General features: G+C 40.7%; 1 protein-coding gene across 2 annotated transcripts in view; it reads right to left on the reverse strand.

Annotated features, from left to right (window-relative positions):
• SFT2D1 (SFT2 domain containing 1) overlaps window positions 1-21,655 on the reverse strand; it is a 36,750-nt gene extending 15,095 nt beyond the window's left edge. Inside the window, exons 1-3 of one of the 2 annotated variants that reach the window (XM_008171849.4) lie at window positions 21,389-21,655; window positions 6,467-6,553; window positions 598-680 (exon numbers count right to left, since the gene is read on the reverse strand). In XM_008171849.4, the coding sequence (XP_008170071.3) occupies window positions 598-680; window positions 6,467-6,553; window positions 21,389-21,451 (233 nt within the window). In that variant the 5' untranslated portion in view covers window positions 21,452-21,655. The remainder of the gene's footprint in view (window positions 1-597; window positions 681-6,466; window positions 6,554-21,388) is intronic. The other variant, XM_024108483.3, reaches the window with a different exon arrangement.
• Window positions 21,656-24,795: the final 3,140 nt, after the last annotated feature.

Consider the following 24,795-nt stretch of genomic DNA (forward strand, 5'->3'; position numbering starts at 1 on the left):
CCTGCAAGAAGGAGTGGTGGGAATAGATAAAAATACAGCAGAGTTTTAAATTTTAAAGTTAAACAATTTTTAAAAGACCATGCTTGGTCTTATTCTAAGCCAAGAATTTTCAGGGATTAATTTTAGGGTCTCCCAGACTGGTTTTCCATTTATAAAAAAAAAAAATTAAAGGAGCTCTGGTTGAAAGCAAGATGTTTCCTATCATAAGATGCCCATATTGAGATGCCTACATTAGTGATTAGTGAAATTGGGGTGTGAGGAGATGGCAGATGGATTTAGAAACATACAGAAGTCCAAAACCTATAGTCTACAACCTGCCAGCCAAAGTAAATAGAAATCAGGATGTATTTATGAAGTGATCATAAAAAACATAATATAATTGTGTAGAAGAGGGAGGGAAATAAGTAACTGGTATATTCCCATTGTAACTAGTGTATTAGTAACATGAAAATGTAAAGTGCAAGATACATATGACCTGAAATTATAAAGCATTGTTCTTCACATTTGAATATTAATGTTACACACAAATTTGCAGTTAGAAATTCAGATTCCAAAATGGTAGAACTTATTACTAATAACTAGGAAAATAATGCATACCTGGCTAATGCAGCAATATTTCCTAAGGTGTAGAACACTGCAAAAAGTTTCAGCCCCGAGGGAAGCCACAGAAATGCTGTCCCCTGCACAAGAAAAAAATATTTTCGTACTTTCAATTGCTAGTCCATCCAGTTTAGTGTGTCTGAAAATAAAATGTAAAGTCACAAGGAAGTCACCATGACCTACACTGGTCATACACTGTTTTCAGAGACTGCACTAACCATCCAGCAGATTAATACCTCCCTCTACTGGCAAGTGAGATGTAATGATTTAATGTATTTAATGGAGTCTCCCTAATGTTATTGCAGAGGTGTGAAAATAAATCCTATCAGTATTACTAGAGCCAACATTTGTATAAGAGGCCTATTTCACTGGTTCTTCTAGTAGTAATTGTATAGATGTTTTCTTTTTAGGTTACTGTACAGCAGACAGACTTTGTTTCTTTAAAATCCATAAGTCCAAGTTAGAAGCTCCTGTACATTATGTGAAAGGAAGATATTCATGAAGTTATACTGGACTAATATCCACAATCCCTCCAACCCCACTATAAAAGAAAGTCCTCCATCACTTCTCACACGCCAATCATAACAGTTCTAAAAAGAAGTCTGAGTCGTCAAACCTCGGCTGGCAGACCAAGCATGTGCAGGGACAGGGAAGGAGAAGTTTGAATCAAGCACCTCCACTATCAGCCTCCAGGTTTAAACCAGGGGGTTGATCATTCAAACCCCTCTGCTGATCAGAACTGCCATGACTAACATGGAAGAGAGGCAGATTCTAAAGGTAACCAGAAGCCAACCCACTTAGCGCTTTCAGACAAAACCAACACCTTAAATCACACAAACCAAAAGGAGGACAACGTAGACCAGAGCACAAGCGTAGTGTTCCATGTAAAAAGTACCATTTAAGCAAGCAAAGTAACATTTTGCATCAAATACAGTTTGAGTCATCTTACAATGAAGACCCAAGTGCCGCTCTCTAAATGAGAGAGGAGTGGATGACTGTGGCTAGGTTCAGATAAAACTGTGCCACGCCCAGATTAAAAAAAAAAAAAAAAAAAAAGCACACATGGCCTCTGCTACTTGATCATCCAGAAGTGGCCAGGAATTACTATAAGACTACCAGGATGTGACTATGACAAACAGTCTCTGCCAATTATTCCAGATGCTTTCTCCAGGCTCATCTCACTCTTATCTGGGTTAAACCTCAGCCAGCTAGCTCTTAGCCAAACCCTAATGAAAGTTAGACCCTGCATAAGTCATTTGCCTGCATCAATCAGACCTGCAAAAAGAGCAATGTAAAGCTAGGCATCATCCATATATAGAGACACTGCAGTCCACCTACTTCATTCACTATCTTCCCCAACAGCCTCACAGACTTTAAGGCCAGAAGGCACCGTCATGGTAATCTCATCTGACCTCCAGTACATTGCAGGCCACAGAACCTCCCCAACCCACTCCTGCAGTAGGCCCATAACCTCTGGCTGAGTTACTGAAGTCCTCAAACCTTGAGTTAAAGACTAAGTTACAGAGTGTACACCATTTACACTAGCTCAAACCAACAAGTGACCTGTGCCCCACACTGCAGAGAAATGTGAAAAACTTGCAGGGTCTGCCAGTCTGACATGGGAGAAAATTCCCTCCTTACCCCAAATACAGTAATCAAGTAGATCCACCAGCCAGACACCTGGGAAAGAATTCTCTGTAGTAACTCAGAGCCCTGCCCATCTAGTGTCCAATCTCTGGGTACGTCTTCACTACCCGCCGTATTGGCGGGTAGCAATCGATTTATCCGGGATCGATATATCGCGTCTCGTTAAGACGCGATATATCAATCCCCCAAACGCACTCACCGTTGACTCCGGAACTGCACCAGAGCAAGCGGCAGTAGCGCAGTTGACGGGGGAGCCGCGGCCGTCGATCCCGTGCCGTGTGGACCCCAGGTAATTCGATCTAAGATACTTCGACTTCAGCTACGCTATTTGCGTAGCTGAAGTTGCGTATCTTAGATCGATCCCGCCCCCCCATAGTGTAGACCAGCCCTAAGGCTCTTGGAGAAATCTGCTAACAGCAGTTGGGGATGGAAATACAGAACAGAGGAAAGGGGACAATGGAATTGTGGGGAACCTACATGTAGGGTGACCAGATGTCCCAATTTAATAGGGACAGTCCTGATTTTGGGGTCTCTCTTATATAGGCTCCTATTACCCCCCTAACCACTGTCCCGATTTTTCACATTTGCTGTCTGGTCACCCTACCTACACGAACCTTCAAAGCACATCAAATTGCTTTGTACAACCAGCTTCAGACCTGTAGAGGCAAAACCACCCAATGGAATCTCAAAATTTTTATTAGGGCTGTCAATCACAGTTAATGCCTGAGACTAACTGAAAGCAAAATTAACGTGTTTTAAAAAAGTAATGTATCGTTTGCATACCTGAGGGTGGGGCAGGAGACATCAGTAGTAGGGGGCTAAACACTAGCCCATGGCTTCCAAGGCACCTGGGGCTGAAGCGGCCCATGCCAACCTGAAGCCTTGTGCCAGGCTGAATCCCAGAGCCCCCAGCCCTGACCCTATATTTGAAAATTTAGAACCCCCCCAAAATATTTAAATAAATGGTATTCTAGTATTAACAGTGTGATTAAACTGCAATCAATTGCATGATTAATTTTTTTAATCATGCAAACAATCACTATTAATTTTTTTAAATTGCTCAACAGCCCTACTTTTTAGCAGTAGTCCAAGTGAATTTGAGCCTAGTATCAGCGTACCAGATAATTCTCAGATTGAATGATTATTTTGTACACTGTCAGATCCAATGCAGGACTGACCACTACAGTAACATATTGCCACCTCTCTGATTTGGTTCTCTTTGCATTCCTCTACTAGTTCTCTCAGTGTCCCATTCTTGCTTGCCTTCCATGAAAGACAGGGCAAGAGCTATTACTACTAGCAAGTAACATTTAAAAAAGTAAATGACTTCACTACTACTTAGTCTTGCATCGCATCTGCTTCAAGTACTCTACAAGATGCCTTCCCCACAGGGTTTGACTTGAAATAGGAGATGCCCCTCCACTACCCCTCCCCAAAACAGCTCAGTCACAGGGACATGGAGAATTACTGGTTACGTTCAGCCAACTGTTCTAAGCGTTATTTCCCGGATAGAAGTTTTTGAAATATTTCAGCTCACAGCTATTTCCACTTCCTAAAGACCACAGGTTGCCCTGCATCATTCAAAAATCATATAGAAACAGCGCAAGAACTCATAAGCCAGCATCACTTGCATTTTCCCAGGAATAGATGTCAATCAATGGGACAGAGATGATATGTCTCCACTTAACACCACAGAAAATATATATTTTCAAGTGACAGTGAAAGCTGTTCAGCCATGTGCTTAAATGTGCCTTTAATGTGAAAAAGGGTCAAATTAAATAGGAGATAAATAAGTTATCATTTTATGTTATGGCCAATAAAATAGAGCCCACGGTATAAGCATTCACTCTTGGGAGAAAGATATCACATGGCCAGTCTAAAGCATCTGACAAGGAAGGTTTTATTCCCATTGTCACATGCTGTAGAGGGGAATAAACTATGCCTGCTTCATTTCTTAATATGAAAGAATGTCACTTCTGCTAAGTTAGCTGTGTGTTTCATACTTTATTAAGACTCTGATAGAGAGAATGAGGCTTATTTACTTGATTTTCACTGTATAGAAGACATTTAATAAGTCCTTTGCCTGTAAAGCATTTCTATCCTTTGTGGTTGGAAGTCATGTTATATTAATACTGGATCTACGCTCCATCAAAAAGTAGTAACTTAAACCATACCGCTTTGCAAACAGTTGTTCCAAGCTACATTTCAACTGATTAGTTGTGCTTTTTGGGTGATGTCACAACTATACACCAACACTCACAAGAACTTTACTACTCTACACATAATGAGTGGAGAGATTTACACATTAATGGATGGTTTAAATAAAGGTGTAAATACTCACAAAAATTACAGTTCTAAATGTGGCTGTTTGGTACAGTTTGGAGGTCTCTGCAACACATGCAGCTGATTTTTCAAAAATGACCACTGATTTTGGGTGCCCAATTTGAGACATCTTTGACTTAATTTCAGAAATGCTGAGCAACAATGTTACGTGAAGTCAACAGGAGTCAGATGCTCCGCACCACTGAAAGTCAAGACGAAGGTGTCTCAAGTTAGGCAAGCAGAACTAGCAATCTCTTCTGAAAAGAATTTCAGAGTGGTAGACATATTAGTCTCTATCAGCAAAAACAATGAGGATTCCTTGTGGCACCTTAGAGCAGGGGTGGGCAAATTACAGGCCGCATCCAGCCTGTCAGGGCTTTGGATCCGGCCTGTGGGACTGCCACCCCGGTGGTGCTGTGGGCCCCACGCCACTCCTGGAAACACCTGGCACCACATCCCTGGGGGAAAAGTGGGGCAGGGGGTACTGCCCCCCACAGCTCCCATTGGCCAGGAATGGGGAACTGCAGCCAATGGGAGCTTTGGGGGAGGTACCCACAGGGGAGCACGCGAGGGCAGCGTGCAGAGCCCTCTGCCCCATCTTTCCCCAGAGGCTGCAGGGAGATGGTGCCATCCGCCTCCAAGAGCGGTGGGGAGCCGGCCTTAGCCCTACTGCGTGCTGCTGCCACCCCAGAGCCCACACCCTGAATCTCTCCTGCACCCCAACCGCCTGCCCGGAGCCCCCTGCCGCACCCTGCACCCCCTCTCCGCACCCCAACCCCCTGCCCTGAGCCCCCTCCTGCACATCACACCCTTTGAAGGTATACATTGTCCCCAAATCTGAAATAGTTGTGGATGAGGACAAAGTTACGAAGTTCAGTTACCAGGTTTGCTGTGACATTATCAGGGATACTGTTCCTGATGGCTTGTAGTCCATCTTTGTGTGGAATGTGGTAATTAAAAGTGGCAATTCTTCAACAACGAAAACTTCAAAAACAGACTCCAATGAGAAGCTGCAGAACTGGAATTAATTCGCAAACTGGACACCATCAAATTAGGCCTGAATAAAGACTGGGAGTGGATGGGTCACTACAAAAACTTAATTTTTCCTCTGCTGATACTCACACCTTCTTATGAACTGTTGGGAAGGGGTGACTTCCACCTTGATTGCATTGGCCTCGTTAGCACTACAAAAGTAATTTTCTCTCTGATATTCACCACTTCTTGTCAACTGTTGATAATAGGTTTCAGAGTACCAGCCATGTTAGTCTGTATCCGCAAATAGAACAGGAGTACTTGTGGCACCGTAGAGACTAACAAATTTATTAGAGAATAAGCTTTCGTGGGCTACAGCCCACTTCTTCGGATGTAGCCCATGAAAGCTTATGCTCAAATAAATTGGTTAGTCTCTAAGGTGCCACAAGTACTCCTGTTCCTTTTGTTGATAATAGGCCACTTCCACCTTAACTGAATTAGCCTCGTTAGCACTGACCCCCCACTTGGTAAGGCAACTCCCATCTTTTCGTGTGCTGTGTTTTTTTTTGTTTTTTGTTTTTTTAATACATACATACATATACACACCCACCCACCACGCTCAACCTTTTTGGTTACTGTATGTTTGTTTTAATTTAAACTACTACATAATGTACTAGTTAATTGTGTCAATACTTAATCCTTTTAATATGATATGTCACTAGACCATTTACTGTCAATAGGGGAATACTGCCAGTAGTGTGGATTATGAAGCATCAGACCCAGCAAGGTATTGATCGCCCTTTATTCCAATTGTAACAATAGGGAGAGGGTGCCCAGCACCCCACTGGATCAGGCCCAGAGAATGAAGGTTAGCAAGATTCTACCATAGCATCTTCATAAAACGTCAGAACAAAAATTCACTTACAAGAATAGAACAGAAAATACCAGTTGCAAAACATATGGCAAACCATTTCACTCGAGTACCGAAACTAAGCGTTGAGGAATCAAGGACCTTGGGGGGAAAAGAAAGATGAAAATTAGAATATGTTTTGGACAGTACCTAAAACTCATATACTTCTTTTGCATTTAATGAGCTTTAATAATAAGTACAATCGTCTTGATTATTCAACCTGCAACAAGTATTTACATTTTACCTTGCTTGCCTAAGAAATCTCACGTTTAATATGTTCCAATTTAAAGATGGCATTAGCAATTTGATTAGACAGGTTATTTTAGTCCACCTTAAAATTATATGCATACCATGGCATTCCATAATAAAATGTTGCCCCCACAGATAAGCAGACCTACCCATCACCAGACAGTTACAAATAAATCATGTCATGCCAAACTAGTGAGACCATTTTCTGCACAAATTCACTCTAGTGAGCAACATGTGTTTAGCAGCTGTCAACTAATTTGCTCCTTTATGCTATATGGAAGAGAAAGAATGAAGATCAGATACAAATTTGTTAGTGAACATTCTAAACATACAGCTTTGTACATCCCTTTTTGACAAAGCTACCATTTTTGTTATCAAACAAACAAAGCAGTCACATTTTGCTGCTACAGAAACAGAATAGCAAAATGGAATGTGTGCCAAACAGAAAATTGAGAAGATATTTAAGTAAGTGAAGAGGTATAACAAAAATTTGACACAGTCCAGTTTGTTTGCTGAGAAGCCACTCCCAAAATTAAAACAAATGAAATTAACCTGTGTAACTTCAGGTGTTTCCTGTATACCAGATTTCTTACTCAATTGCATATCTTCCTATAAACATCCCTTTAAAACAAGGGAATTGTTTTTAACACATTACTGTATGCAATATGTAATTTAAGTGGTCTTGGTTACAGACTTTGCAAATAAAATGCATCAAGAGACCAGTTAGGGATGAACCTCAAATTCACTCTAGTGACAGGAAGAATGACTTCAAAGCACCACATGTTGCGGAATAGCAAGTCTGGCTCTTCTTGATTTTGTTCATTATGGTTGGAGAGTTCTACACATTGAATGATCAGGCAGTGCCACATTGCAAGCAGTAATCCCCATTTCCATTAGTGCTTCAAGTTTGGCAACCAAGAAGCACAATATAGGATAATTTGCCTTGGGCAAAGTGAGTGAGTTTAGATTTATACTCAACTGCACCATGGTCAAATAGTCTACAGACTAAATCCTAGGTCCAATTTATCCAAGATGACTATAAAGGAGTTGATTTAGGATATGCTAAATCATACCTTCAAACTTTGCCTCTCATTTTATGTCCTCGCTTTCAGTTTTCTACATACTTTCAAACCAACATCATTATGATAATACTTTATAGTGATTTGACTTGACTGATTTCACATTCGGTATGTGGATGACCCATTTCCTGGCTAGATTCTTCAAGAACAATGTTCAGCAGATTGTAAATCTGCAAATTTAGTTGCACATTTTTTTGAATCTTTATTACCTTAAAATACAGCGTGTTTACTTTACACAGATTTAGATCCAAGGACAGGTGAGACAGAATATTGTTTCTCCTCATACCATTATTGTTTGAGCTTATTTTCTTTAAGGATGTATTTTAAAAACCTATCTGTTAATTTTTGCATAGTCAGGTTAGTGTGAGTGCTTGAAATTTTTTTAGGCAAAAAGCTAAACCAAATTCTAACACTAATTAAAAATCTTTTTGGCGCAAAAAAAAAAAAAAAAAAAAAAAAAAAAAAACCTATATTAATGAAACAATTATAGAAAGTGCTCAAGCCATTAAAAAACTGTTATTGAGATAGATTTAAACCACATTTGTAGTGTACGTAATGCTTACCAAAGAATAAAGTCACTGAAGAAAACTATCATTTGATCACAGCTAGGATTTCAAATGATTTAACATGAGGTAGATTTACCTATATACTGCAACAGAGGGTCCTGTGGCACCTTTGAGACTAACAGAAGTATTAGGAGCATAAGCTTTCGTGGGTAAGAACCTCACTTCTTCAGATGCAAGTGCATATGGGTGGGTAAGAAGTGAGGTTCTTACCCACGAAAGCTTATGCTCCCAATACTTCTGTTAGTCTCAAAGGTGCCACAGGACCCTCTGTTGCTTTTTACAGATTCAGACTAACACGGCTACCCCTCTGATACTTACCTATATACTACTGCAGTTAAAAAAGGAGACCATTAAAAAAAAAAAAAAAAAAAAAAAAAAAACACACCACTCAGACTTTTCAAAGACACTGAATTTGAAAAATATAAGATACTAAGTCTATTTAATTTAATTAAAATGTCAAAATATGTAATTTTAAAATAAAACAGATTAATAAAACAGGTACTTAATGTTTTACATTTGCTTACAGATTCAATGCAGTGATGAAGTACAATACAAAGTATCAGAGTTCTCTTCTCCTGTTTTCAACAATTAAGATTCACCTTTCCAAATGACAGAATATGTTGCTTACCTTATTAGATCAAACTCTTTATCCTTATGTAGGCATAAAGGAAGTAGATAAAAGAGTAACTATATGTCTCAAAAAATGGAAGACTATGTAGTGATTAGATTCCTGAACAAAGAATCAAATGGGAAGCATTTTCAGCACGTTCATTCAAATAGCTGAAGATACATATTTGAATCACATGTTCAGGTACATTAATTCATGCAAATAACCATAAGTGCACATAGACATGTTAAATCCTTTCCATTGCAACTCAGAAATGAAGTGCTGGTATGGCAAGTGCTATCACCACATTAAAGATACCAGACAGCTTCTTTTGGAAAGCCACCATTTTCAGTCTGCCACAAGGAAAGGGTGGAAGAGGGCAGTTGTTTCTTCAAGCCTATCAGGCATAGTGTTGCCAGCTCTCGCAATTTTATTTCAGGTCTCAATATTTGGTGGTTCTTTTAAGCCTAATCTCCTTGGAGCAACTGATTATATGAGAATCTCAGTACTAATTTTTAAATCAAACTAAGTTCTTAGCCCTCCTGGTTGCAGAGAATAGCCTGAAAACATGAACAAGGTACCCTAAAGGCTTGGAAACCAGAAGGCAAATAATGCCCTTCTCCACCACTCCCAATATAAAGCCTCATGATTTAAGACAATTTAATGATTTTTAAGGACTTGACTCATGATTTTTGGATATTTAGGGTTGACAATGTCAGGCAAGAATTAAAATTTAGCTAACAGCTAAGACAAAACCTGCAGAACAAGCAGGAATGCTTCAGTAGCAAGGACAGAGACAACTGTAAACAATTGATAAGCTTATATGGTCAATACCCGCCCAGTAACTCCGCTCTTAGAACAGAACAAACCCTCCCTTCACAGCCCACCGGATATCTGTAAGCACTCATCCCTACCCCCTCCCACCCTGCCTCTTTCCCCCACAAGGTAGCCATAGATGCTTGAAGCAATAGGAGGCTTTTATATATACGTACGATTTTTATTTTTATCTTTGTTCAGGGTTCTCTTGACTTGTAACAATGTCTGTCTCTGGATGTACAAATAAATGCAAATGAATTGATAAGAGAATGTATATAACTGGCCACTATGGCACCGTATTTTTGAAGCTGCTGGTCAGTCTTCCTGGTACCGTGAATAAATCCCCTTCAGTATTGTCTGTGCTTGCCTGATTCTTGGGGAAAAGAATCTTTTTGCCTAACAATAAGTAGCAGCATACAGAGGGCTGCTTGGGCAAAGACCAAAGCGACCAAGCATATGCAGCCACATTCAGATCAGAGCAGAATAATAGGAGTCAAAAGTCAGAAAAGAGTTTGATTTACTGGCACTTTTTATACCTCCCACCCTGCATGAAATAAATCTGGACCAAATTACTTGAATGTTTGCAACAGCATGCAATCCAGATTTCTTATTAGCTTTTTCCTTTATTCTCCTTTCCCACCTAGCATATCCACACAAGATTCCTCAAGACTACCACTTTATACACGCTTAACAGAGTACTATTTAAATCTTCTCAATGGAGAAGAGTGAATAATGCAGCTGGGCAAATGGCTGCACAATTTACCCTTCTGGCAAGTTACTAAGTGTGCAAACTGCAGACTTCTCTAGCAAACAAGAGACAAGCAGTTCTAGTACACTTAGGGACTACACATGGCAGTCATCTTCTGTGTCCCTGGGAGGCCCTCAATGCCAACTGGCAGAGGGCCCACCATATTGTAATTCGTGTCAGGCTCGACACCCACTACCCCCAAAACACTGTGTCATAATATGTATCTAAAAGATGTCATGTAAAGTATCCTATGTAAAAACTGGTGACACACTGATCCAGAAAATCACCATGATATAGAACTTGTGCAAAACCCATACATACATGTGTACTGGAAATATGTTCTTAAAATATGCACTACCTCCTAAACATAAACCAACCTTCCCTAGACAAAGGAAAGTGGATTACCCTGTCCGACTGGCTTGATTACAGGCAGAGGACAACGAAAGTATATTTACATAAAAGGTAAACCAAGCAATCAAGCTAACTAGCAGCAACTCAGGGAGTACTCTAGTGGACAGAGTCTGTGTGCCAGGAATCCTTCCTGGCTCTTGAGAGACAGACAGCAAAAAGAAATTTTAGTTATCCATCACTTCGGGGACAGCACACTTTGAGCCCATGAAAGTTAGATCCCTGAGCCTGGAGGGCTAAAGATGCTAGTAACCTGATATGAGTAAGAAAACTGCATAGGCAAAGATTTTAACTGGCTAAAATTAAATTTTAGTCACTAGAAAGCGTGATTTGTTTTGTTTGTAATCACGTTTCTTTTTCTCTCGCTTAATACCACTTAAACCTCTGTTCTTTGTTAATAAACAAACATTCTTGATTTTTAACTAAACCATCTCAGTGCTGTGTATTAAAGTGAAGTGTGCCTTCAACTAACTTAACACACTGGTGTGTACACTGTCTCACTGGAGGCAGCAAACTTAATTTCTGAGAGTGTGTCTCAGTGAGAGGGACTGGATACTGCAGAGACATCTCTGGGGAACTCAGTAACCGGCGTTCACTGGGTTTCATTGTTACCAAGGTTTAGTTTGGCAGACTCTTGAAGAGCTTGCTGGCATGGCAGACAGGTTTTGGGTCAGCTCCCTGACACAACTTAGCAGCAGCAAAGCTCCCACTTGCTGAGGCAGGGGGCTAACACAGTGGCTTACAGCTCTGGGTGTTGTGAACAGAACTTCACACCTTCTCCAGCAGCACAGTTCAGAAGTTGTGCAAAGGTTAGGCTCCCCACTTGCTGGCCTTAAGATCTTCATCATGCTAAGTACTGAACACAAAAGAGGAGCAGTCCCAGTCAAAATATTTACAATCTAATTTGTCCTTCATGTCAAACAGGTGGATATGACAGACATAGAAACCTCAAAATAAGACACTAATATGGTACAATTAAAGACATAATGATTGTGGTTTAACACAAAAGCAAGATTGATTATTTCATCCTGGACTCCTGATTATAGCATCATGCCACACACTACAATATTTGCATTATTAGTAGCCTTTGCTTAGTAGAGGCCCAGGTAAAGATAATCTTTTTCCTGACATGGAATAAGCACTATCAGAACTGTAGCATAGGAAGGAAGGGAGTTTGTACAGCATACATCCTCCTAAACTGTACTGCCCTTTACCACTTCGCTTCCCAGGGACCCAAAATGCCATGATGAAAAAGGAACAAGCAAATCACCACCACCATCTCCCTACTTTGTGTAATTAAAGTTTAATTCACCCCACTGACAGGAAAGCACACTGAAACAAGAGACTCCCAGATACTGACATGTCAAGGAGATGAACTGTCCACCCAGACATCAGAAGGGCATGGAAAGTGAAAAACTGAAATCAGGAGGACAGGCTTTCTGAAACATAATTAATTGTTTTCTAACAGTCTAATGTAGGGTCTCCCACTGAAAGAAAACACCTTATGATGTCACCGCTGAACGGCAGCAAAGCTTGCTATGGGCCCCCAACAGATCAAGTGAATGCTGATCTGCAGTGTTGCCTTTCTGATCATAAAAAGATCTATTTCACTTTCCAAATTGTTTACTTATGGTTCTTCCATAAGTGAGTCATTCATTAAGAAGAGTTTTGGAAAGATTCTCTTATGGGCAACGTATTCCAAAATTGTCTACTACAGGATTTCTTGCACTTTCTTCTGAAGCTGTTTGTATTAATCACTGTCCAAAACAGGATACTAGATTTCTTTGACAGGGTAACAAGCCTTGTGGATGGGGGGGAAGCGGTAGACCTGGTATACCTTGAGTTTAGTAAAGCTTTTGATACTGTCTTCCAAGCCCTTCTCATAAACAAACTAGGGAAACGCAACCTAGATGGAGCTACTATCAGGTGAGTGCAAAACTGGTTGGAAAACGATTCCCAGAGAGTAGTTATCAGTGGTTCAGAGTCATGCTGGAAGAACATGAGTGGGGTCCCACAGGGATCAGTTCTGGGTCCAGTTCTGTTCAATATCTTCATCAATGATTTCGATAATGGCATAGAGAGTACACTTACAAAGTTTGCAGACAATACCAAGCTGGGAGGGGTTGCAAGTGCCTTAAAGGATAGGATTAAAATTCAAAGTGATCTGGACAAACTGGAGAAATGGTCTGAAGTAAATAGGATGACATTCAATAGGGACAAATGCAAAGTACTCCATTTAGGAAGGAACAATCAATCAGTTGCACACATACAAAATGGGAAATGACTGCATAGGAAGGAGTACTGCGGAAAGGAATCTGGGGGTCATAGTGGACCACAAAATATATGAGTCAACAGTTAACACTGTTGCAAAAAAAAAAAAAAAAAAAAAAAAAAAAAAAAAAGAGCGAACATCCTTCTGGGATGTATTAAGCAGGAGTGTTGTAAGCAAGACGCGAGAAGTAATTCTTCCGCTCTACTCCGTGCTGATTAGGCCTCAATTGGAGTACTGTGTCTAGTTCTGGGCACCACATTTCAGGAAGGATGTGGACAAATTGGAAAGAACCCAGAGAAGAGTGACAAAAATTAAAGGTCTAGAAAACAACCCATGAGGGAAGATAGAAAAAACTGGGTTTGTTTAGTCTGGAAAAGAGAAGACTAAGGGGGGACATAACAGTCCTCAAGTACATAAAAGGTTGTTACAAGGAAGAGGGAGAAAAATTATTTTTCTTAACCTCTGAGGATAGGACAAGAAGCAATGGGCTTGTAGCAAGGGAGGTTTATGTTGGACATTAGGAAAAACTTCCCAACTGTCAGGGTGGTTAAGCACTGGAATAAGTTGCCTAGAAAGGTTGGGGAATCTCCATCATTGGAGATTTTTAAGAGCAGGTTAGACAAACACCTGTCAGGGATTGGCTAGATATTACTTAATCCTCCCATGAGTGCAGGGGACTGGACTAATTGACCTCTCGAGGTCCTTTCCAGTCCTATGAGTCTATGATTTAATGGGTCACTGAACTGGTACATCAGTTCTTACATTACTAAGCTGAGCTGTCTGATTCCATTTGCCTTGTCTTGCTGCTTCCAAATATCTTTCAGTAAATTATACCTTTTGACTAAATCATCGCAATTTATACAAAGCTGTGCATTTCACACTTTGACAAGGCTATCACTAACAAGAATGTTCAGAAGCGTAGGAAGAATACTACAGCTGAGACTTGTTAAATTAAAACTTAATTTGACGTCTCAAATTAAGTAATTAGTAATTGAGATCTTAGAACTCTATTTATTCTTTTATGTGGAAAGCCTCTAGAGATTTAGGGCTTGATATTTATGATTCATGCATATACATTCTCCTCAAAGCATGTTGAGTGCATGGTACCCTACACTAGCACATTTCTCTCTACACCACTATGCTCCAGGGCTGCGTTAAACATCTAGCAGTCAGTCCCATACCCAGGAGCGCCGCTAGCTTTTCTGCCGCCCTAGGCGGCGGAAGATCCCGCCCCGAAATACCGCCCCCCACAGAGGTGGTGGAAGGTCCTGTCGCCGAAATACCGCCGCGGTCGCTGCCCCCCAAATTGTAGTGCCCTAGGAAACCGCCTAGGTCGCCTAAGGGGTTGCGCCGGCCCTGCCCATACCATCTATGGGTGCAGCATGCTGCTTTCAGTCACTTCTATAACTTCCTTATTTCTAAAAGTGATTTCTTCCAATGTATGAAAGACTTCAACTGTCAATCAGAATTCAGTCCCGGATTTGAAGTTTTAAAAAAGAAAGACTTTTTAGATTAACCCTACAAATGTTTTCTTTGCATTTGTATAAACAGCTGATTAGTTGGTATATGGGCTAGTGTTAAACAGATTCCTTCAAAGCTTTAAAAAAAAATAAAAAATAATGTAAGTGTTCAGAGCAAGCATGAAAAATGCCAGCCCCAAAAATAATATTTTTCACAAACTCAGTAAAAATATAGGGGCTTTTAATTAAACTGCTTTCACGGCCATAAGAGAGACAAGGTGGGGGAGGCAATAGCTTTTCTTGGACCAATTTTTGTTGGACAGAGAGACAAGCTTTGTCAAAAGACCGTCTCTCTCACCAACAGAAGTTGGTCCAAGAAAAGCTATTACCTTACCTACCTTGTCTCCGGAACATCCTGGGACCAACAGGGCTACAACTACACTGTTCACAGCCATAAGTAACACTGAAGAATGAAAAGGGAAGGAAAAAATAAAAGCATATGGATCCAAAAGAGGGAATAATGTTTCTGAAGAGCCTTAATATTTAAATGCCATTTAGCATTTAACAACATCCTTAATAAAAGCCTTCCTAGACTGTGGTGACCAGAACCACACAGAAGTACTATTATTCTCCGATTTGTAATCCCCACAAAATGTTATTGTGCAGGAGCCCTAACAGCCCCAGTTCAAACAGTTCCTTTCCCACTTCAGCATTACGTAGATACCTTAAAAAACCTTCCACTTAAACTATCACTTAATGATAACTTAGTTAAGCCTTTGATGGAACATGCTGTCCCTACCATTACATGTTACATTTAGCACACAACATTGCTCTGATCAAGAACTGCCCAAATAAAGGGGCCTCTGGGAACATCCCAATCCCCACTAGGTAATGTACTTTTTACAGCTTCAGGTTACCAAAACATTAAGGCAACATGATTAATATTACAGGCTAGGGATCATCAGCCTACCTTTTGCCAGGAAGCCACATCCTGATCTGAGAAGTTCATTAGAACAAACTAACTTTAATAAACACATATGTATGTCAGTAATAAATATCCCAGATGGTATGTATATTGGGAGGTGCTCGGAAAGGTAAAATACCACATCTACCCTTACTAAGCTAAGTCAGCCAGGAAGTGAGCAGATTGGTTCAAAAAGGAATATTTTCCCCCTTTGGAGTAGGGACTATTCAACAAAGCAAGTTGTTTGGCAGTTATTTAAACCTGACCTGTTGAATTCCAGTACAAAAAGCAAAAATTTATTTAATACAATACATCTGTTTGTGACAGTGAGATATCTTATGTATTTCACACTAGATTAAATTGAATATTTATACTTAGCAATAAAATTACTTATTTAAAATTAGTTACATTGTTCCCATAACTCAATTTTTTAAAGATGGAATTCGTTTCATGACTTCTTTTGTCACCTTAGTTTTAACTGTATAGTTCCCATTTTCTTCAGGAAGTGGGAGTTTAGTTTAAGAGGAAGTTTTAACTTAATTTTACTGAAGTCTTTAATGAAAAAAATAAATAAAAGTTTAGAGGCTACCAATTTATCTATTGCCTTGACAAAACTGGTCTGATCTTTTAGGGCAGAGATTCTCAGCAATGGAGGGACTTTTTAAAAAAGGACTAGGAAGTGATTCTCAATGTTTCAATCTTCAAAATATGAGTTTATATTTGAGAAAATTCTTCCAGTTCTAAATGGATAATTACAATTTAAGAGTTCATATGAAAATAGGTATTGTTTGGGGATTTGTTTAATTGTGTAGAACCAATAAATGTTGCATACCCCTCTACTGGGTCAGCAGAAGCAGCTGAACTATTTATTCCTAGAGCTCTGCTAACATCCTTGTTAATATCAACAACCAAAACAAGATATGTTATTACAGAAGTCACTATGTAAATTAAAACAAGAATAACCAGGCTAGTTTCTGCACTAATTAAACACATTAGGACAAGATCAGGCTATTGTAAATGTAATGAAAATTTTTAAGTTATTTTTTAAAGGGTGTGTCCTCTCAGTGCCCTGAATCACATCTCCAGACATTTTTGTGGCAATGACCCATCTACCTATTTTTCACCCCACCTCTCAAAAGGGCTAACTAAATTTAAGTCTGAATTAGATGCATTTCAAACAAGTTCCAAAATTAACAATGAGCAGAGGTTAGTAAAACAGAGTAAAGGAACTACAGGAGATATCTGAATGGGTATATACATTTTATGGTGGCTCTGTAAAGAGCATTTGAAGGAAGATACTGGTAGTTAGCTACAATAACTAAATATTTTCTGAATAGCAAAGATAACAATATGTACACAAAAGTCCCGATTCCTGCAAGACATTGAGCAACCTCAGCTCCCAGAAAGTGATCAGCACTCTGCAAGATCTAGCTTTAAAAGGAGTTTTCATAAGATTTGGTAGAAACATCTGTCATTATTTCACTATTTCCATTCACTAAATCATGTTTTCGGTAAAGCTGACAGTTTGCAGATATGTCTGGGAAGCTTTAGCCCAAAAAGTAAGTTTCAGCACACAGGTGATTGATTTAATTTTGGAAACTCGAAGAAAGGCATTCCAGCTGTTTTAGAAGACACAATAAACACTCTGTCAGAAAAGGGGCCAGAATCCAGTAGCCCCCAAACTTCTCTACCTTAAAGATTGAATGCAACTTTAATATGAAATTTACACTTTAGACAATCATGAAATTCAAAGTGTAAGGTCTCTGCTGCAACATTAACTCAGCCATGTAGCGCACACAGAGCATTTTTTATTCCTTTCTCACTCTTAAAATGGCCCTTTTACATCACTGTTATAGTCACAGGTAACACTGTTGTAAGGCTTATAAAGAAGCATGCTAACCTTTCTTCAATAAGTTTTTTCACCTGTGCTTTTAAACACTGTATTAGAGTAGGATTGAAACTTTTTTAGAAGTCTCATTTACTTTTCACTATTAAAAAAACATTAAAATGCAGAATAAAGGAAGGCAAATACTACATTCAATAAGGAAAAGGAAAAGGGTACTGGAAACGGATGGAGTTTTTGTTCCTGGGAGTTAATGTTAGCTTGATCATCAACCTGGGTAAACCATAAACTATTGCTTAAAGATCATATGAACAAACTTTTAAATGCACTCAGGGAATTTTTTTTTAAGAGCCTCCCTGTATATTCAGTTTCCTCTCTTGGTAAAGACAAACAAAGAACTATTTCAATATATTCTCTCTCTGCCCTACCCTTCCCCCACACTAGTTTATGTCAAAATGAAAGTAAAACGGACAAGTATTCTGAATGGTGTGCTGACATAGTGCTATCCTAAATGCACCACTAACTTGCAATACATTTGTCTACACATTCTTCATTTTATTTGGAAAATCATGCAGTTAGTACTAAATAAATGCACCCCTGGTACCGCCAGAATATTGCAGCAGGACAGTGTAATTTAGTATTTTGAGTGTTTAGAAAGCCTGGGTTGATCTTTTGTTTGATAAAGAGAATTCTCTCAATTTCTTCTACTTAGTTTTTGCAGACAGTTACTGTAAAACATCAGATTTATTATTCAATTGAAAATAGCCCTACTTGCCAAATTGAGAGTTAACAGGACAGATGAGAAATACATAAAATTAACAAGACATATGATATCTATTGCATAACTACCAGCTATCCTTAAGAGAAACCAGTTTTCAGCTAAATATTTCTCAGTCATATGCTACCTCAAAAAGCTTACCTAGTACAACATATTTCAATTACATTAATGCAGGTCTCTTATTTTTCTCCCATATCCCTATATTTCAAACAGTATTAGGCATGCTATCATTTAATGCCTTTTTTGTAGTGGGATATAAAAGAGGGAAAACTTTTAAGAACAGTCAATATCAGCTGTTGTGATTTTTAACACTTTGGTAAATGGAACCCAAAGATCTAAATGTTTTGGTGTTTTTACTTTACTGGTTAGATTTTTACTTCCACATTGACCGCCAATGTTCTGAGAAGGCATAGCCTAGAACATGAGAATAGATTTGAATCTACTACACCGACTGAGTATAGCCTAGAAAAAACACAATCTTATTTTATTGTTTTTAAAGGAAGGCTTTCTGAATATGCCTATCAGGCTAAGGCCCTTTCTACACTATGAAGGGATGCAACAACTTATGGTTTGTTAACATCATGTGAATCCATACTACAATTTTAAAAGCTATTCAATACCTGATACAGGAGTCACCAAAGGTATGTCTGAACAGAATTTAGCTTCAGCTGGTTTAAGTGTAGCATGGACAAAGTATACAAGTTTTGTTGCAGAGCCCGAGTTTTGGGCCAACCATAACCACAACATGACAGCATAATGCCAAGATGAGAATAGCTTTGCAAATGCATGCTTTCTGAAGCAAAAAGTGAACGGTATCTACACTAGCAATAGTTCTCTCGTGGGCCTGTTTAAAAGAATCCAAGTTCTCAAAGGAGGCCACATTGGTGCAGCTTCACTGGTGGTGGTAACAGATCACCACTGTTTACACCACCTTACCTAACCTGCTCAAACAGGCCTAGAAAAACAGGGTGATAAAGTGTCTGCAACTTATCTATGCTAATGATCCTACCAGTAGAGGAGAACAGTGGTAGTGTAACAACATAAATTAAGAAAAAGGCCACTGCAAACAAGTCCGAAGATTTGGTATGACAACACATTCAAATGCACATACACTACAGGGTACAATACTCCAAGTATGAGCACCATATAACCATCCATGGCCAAAACATCAATGCTCCTGTCCTGATATAGTTGCCAGGAATGCAATTTCAAAGTGTAGACACAAACAGCATCTTTTCAGATAGGACTATTCCACTATATAGTGGCTGATGGCTGTACCAGCCAGATGCAGGTGTGGGGAAGGGGTGGCACTAGGGGACTGAGGGCTAGTCTACACTGGCAGCACTTTACCGTGGCTTGTGTAGTGGCGGCACAGCGCTGGGAGAGCATGCTCTAATAAAACCCCACCTCCACAAGGGGCGTAGCTCCCAGCTCTAGTGCACCGTCTATACTGGTGCTTTACAGCACTGAAACTTGCTGCGGTCAGGGGATGTTTTTTCACACCCCTGAGTGAGAAAGTTGCAGTGCTGTAAAGTCCCAGTGTAGCCAAGCCCTCACCTACTTCTACCATATTAACAAGAAAACTACATTTAAATCTCCCATAAAGAAATGTTATTTATCCCAGCAAACTGGGCAAATAGAATTTTGCAAGGTTGGTTTAAAGCTTTATTACAAATGTAAGAAAGTGATATTATAAACTACACTAATAAAATACAGTCAAGTCACTTATACTGTAGTTTAGTGTCAGATATTTAGGAGTGATGCATTTCTAGCTCCCGGATTGACTCTGTGGAGAGAGATGTCAACAATTATGACATAATTAATTAAATGCTCGGACACTCATCTTATGATCACCCCCCTATAATGAATGCTACATTGTCCAGTAGGGCAGAATTATGTGAGTATCTATACAATATTTCCAACCCACATAAAAGTTGCCACAGGATGGCAGACGAAGTCTCTTGTACTTACGGTCTCAGGTGTATATACTTCCCCCACTCCCAGGAATTTAAGTTAAAAAACAAAAACAAACAAACAAACAAAAAAAAACCCCACCATTTCAGACCAATGGTTCATGCAGTCCGCTATCCCACCTCAGACAGTGGCAAATACCAAATGCTTCCCAGGAAGGCACAACCCTATAGTGGACAATTTACAGAAGAACCTCTTCCTAGGGTAAATTTCTGACTAGCCCCCAGTAATCTCTGCTTGGTTTAAACACTGAATCATAAGGGATATTAATTTTTTTTTAAAATCCTATGTGAGAAATTTCAGAGCAATCTATCAAAGATAGCTGAATGGGCAAGAGAATAAAACAGATGAAATTCAGTGCTGTCTAATGCAACGTAATGCACATTGAAAGGAATAATTTCAACTACTCATACACATTGCTGAGTTCTAAATTAGCTGACTACTAGATTAACAGGAAAGAAACGGGGGCATCATTGTGACCAGTACCATGAAAACCTCTGCTCAGTATGCTGGGACAATCAACAAAATAAACAGAACACAAAATACTGAAGTTAGAATGACAAAAATATACATTTGTGGTATGCCTTCAACTCAAATAACGTGATATCGCTCAGATAACACACCCAGTAGAGAACTAGCAAAAGCAAAAGGGATTCAGATCGATGGTGAAAATTACTGAAGGGGAGATTGTTGTACAAAGAGAATTAAAAAAATGAGACTAGTTTACAAAGAAAACTAGAAAGAGGAAAACTAAGAGACATGCATAAAATAACGTTACACCTTAGAGGACTCTAAACCCTCAGGCTTCAGGATACAAACTAATCAAACTGAGTGACTGAAGCACGTTCCCCAGTGGAATTTCTTGCTCGGGTTCTGAACCATGGGATACTGGCCGGGGTGGGCCCTGTCTGCTGGGCAGAGCAGCTCCCGTGTCACAGGCGCGGGTGACCCCTGAGCCAGCCCGCCCGGCTTCCAGGCGCTGTCCTGTGGCGGTGAGTTCCACAGGCCGCTCAGCAGAGACGGCGCCGGGAGGCGGCTGATTCCTAACTACCAACCCCATCGAAACAAGCGACACAGATACCAACAGGTGTCGCTGCTACATCGGAGAAACCGATTATCGCCCCGGGGCAGCGCTCAGGCACCCGGCGAGCACGGGGGAGAACCCCTGGGAGGTACCTGCGTGGTCAGCCCCTGCTCCTCGTCCTCGTGCCCGCTCAGCACCCGGCGCAGCTTCTCCATCTCGCCGCCGCCTCAGGCCCCTCGTCCCGCCCGCCCCGCGCTGTCCCCTCCCCCTCGAGCCCGCGCACCACTGACCCCCCCCCCGGCTAAAACCCCACCGGAAGTCACGAGACCACAAACGTAAAGAGAGCCGCGGCTGCCGGGACTTTAATCCAACCATTGGAGTCCGGCCGGGAGCCCCGCCCCCTCCGGGAGAAAGGCCCCGCCCCTCCCCCTGACTTCTCCCTTTATCCCCACCCTCTGCCCCAACTGCGCCCCGCCCCGGGACTAGCCCCGCCCTCTCCCCGCTTCCCGAGCACAGCCCCTTCCCTCCTCGCCACGCCCCCTTCGCATACGCAACTCCTGGTCCCTCTGCCTCAGCCTTCCTAGTGCCCACGCCCCCTGCCGGCCGTGGCTCCGCCCCTTTCCTGATCCCTGACCCCACCGCAGTCGCTACGCTCGGCTTCCTTCCCGCCCTCGTGCTCCCACGCCCGGCTCGCCTACGGTCCTCAGGAGCGCCAGGCTGGGGGGCGGCTTGGGCATCCCCAGGTCTGGGGCAGCCTTGCAGTGCCAGCGGGCCAGGCGCCTGCCAGTGTGTTAGTTTGCGTAATTTCTTGTTAACAGCATTCAGTCATCTGCAACAGCGCGCTCTGTCCCCACTGCCAATCAGTCCCAGAGAGAGGGATTTCTGTACAAATGTAGGCATGCCCCAGACTGTCATAAATGGAGTAACAGCTCATGCCACCTCCTCTGGTAATCCTCTCAAATGCAACCTCAGTTAAATTGTGAATAAAGAATTCCTTATAAAATACTACTATATTGATATTAAAGTATCTGCAGAGAAATACTCCGAATTCATCTAAACTTCCTACAGCAATATTTAAATATTACCAAAATTAAGTAAATGTACATACATACATCTTGTCATTGCTTACAATTCAATGCAACAATCAATTTCCTAGCAAATTAAGGCAAAAGCACATCACATTATACAGGATTGCATTCATGAGCTAAAACCATCTTCAATGAAAATGATCTATAAGAACAGAAGAACGGCCACACTGGGTCACACCAATGGTCCATCTAGCCTAGTATTTGGTGGACCAACAGTGGCTTGTGCCAGATACTTCAGAGGGAATGAGCAGAACAGGGCACTTAATCAGGTGATCCTTCCTATCATCCAGTCCTAGCTTCTGACAGTCAGAAGTTTAGGGACACCCAGAGCATAGGGTTGCGTCCCTGGCCATCTTGGCTAATAGCCATTGATGGACCTATCCTCCAGGAATTTATCCAATTCTGTTTTGAACCCAGTTATATTTTTGGCCTTCACAACTTCCCTGGCAATGAGTTCCACCAGTTGACTGTGTGTTGTGTGAAAAAGTACTTCCTTATGTTTGTTTTAAACCTGCTGTCTATTAATTTCATTGGGTGACACCTCCCCCCCCCCCCCCCGGGGTGCTAGTAGGGTGACCAAATGTCCCAATTTTATAGGGACAGTCACGATATTTGGGGCTTTTTTTTATATGGGCTCTTATTACCCACCACCCCCTGTCCCAATTTTTCACACTTGCTATCTGGTCACCCTAGGTGCTAGAACAATTTTTATAGTGGGGGTGCTGAGAGCCTTTGAATCAAACTGTAAACCCTGTATATGATGGAAACCACTTCAAGCCAGGGGGTGCAGCAGCACCCCTAGTTCCAGCACCTATTGTGACCCCTGGTTCTTGTGTTATGTGAAGGAGTAAATAACACTTCCTTAGTCACTTTCTCCACACCAATCATGATTTAGAGACTTCTTATCATATCTATGCATCCGAAGAAGTGGGCTGTAGTCCACGAAAGCTTATGCTCTAATAAATTTGTTAGTCTCTAAGGTGCCACAAGACTTCTTATCATATCCCCCTTTAGTCATCTCTTTTCTAAAATGAACAATCTGTCTTTTTAATCTCTCCTCAAATGGAAACTGTGCCATAGTCCTACTCATTGTTGCCCTTCTCTGTACTTTTTCCAATTCTAATATCTTTTTTGAGATGGGGTGACCAGAACTGCATGTAGTATTCAGATTGTGGGCATACCATGGATTTATATAGTAGCATTATGATATTTTCTGTCTTATTATCTATCCCTTTCTTAATGGTTCCTAACATTGTGAGCTTTTATGACTGCTGCTGCACATTGAGCAGATATTTTCTGACCCCCAAGATCTCTTTATTGAACAGTAACAGCTAATTTAGACCCCATCAGTTTGTATGCATAGTTGGGATTATATTTTCTAATGTGCATTACTTCACATTTATCAACATTGAATTTCATGTGCTGTTTTGTTGCCCAGTCACATGTTTTGAATATATTCTATATGATAAGATTCCAGGAACATCACTCAGTGTGTGTCCCTCTGAAGTCTATAATGTCTGTTGAGTCAGTGTAAAAAGTGAGGGAAACAGCTACGAGAATGGTTGAGAGCTCTTTTAGTTCAGAATATCATCAGATTGAACCATCACTAAATTTCATGGTCTGTTACTGTGCAATTTCTAAATTCTCAGCCTTTCTGACTTTACAAATTACACCCGGGATGGTGTACAGCTACAGTAAAGCACTTATCTATCTATCTATCTATCTATCTATCTATCTATCTATGCCATGCCAAGAGTCCTAAACCATTGTGATATCACAGGTAAATCAACTAAGCAGCATCCTTACTCTGTGGCTAATTTGCATGCATCGGTTTCATCGGTTGTATAAGGAGACTGTACTGATGGTGGATTATTTGGCCTAACTGCCACTGGAGTAAATCAATACAAATCTTCCAGCACAGCCCATCCCTAGACACAAATCAACACAACCGCCTATACAACACAACCAGCTCACATGATAACCCCAACACACACAGTCCTCACACAGAACAGACCCATCATTTATCTCCTGCAAAAAACAAAAAAAATCCCCCAACCAGTACAACACAGCCCCTCCCCCCACCTCCTCACACACAAATCATAACTTTGCCAGCACAACACACAGGTTTGCCCACCCTCACTCATACTTACCATAAAACAATTAACTTGAGCAGAAAAGCTGCTGGTTCATTGCTACTCATTATATGATTATAGCTATAATGGACTGCTAGCTTCTATAACCACTCACATGACGAGACCCATCTGGGTACAGACAATATTTGCAGGAGAACTCACAAATCATCTAGCTGCATAATTCCTTATTGTTGCCTTTCAACTGGTCAGTTTTTGCTTCTGAGAGTGGGTTTAACTATTTGAGTGTCAAATCCTGCAAACCTTTATTCACATGAGTATTCCCAGAAATGCCCAATGGTGATTAAAGACAACAAATATGAATAAGCATTTGCAAGATAA

This window comes from Chrysemys picta, chromosome 3 (assembly GCF_011386835.1).
Source record: "Chrysemys picta bellii isolate R12L10 chromosome 3, ASM1138683v2, whole genome shotgun sequence".
Taxonomy (NCBI): domain Eukaryota; kingdom Metazoa; phylum Chordata; order Testudines; family Emydidae; genus Chrysemys; species Chrysemys picta.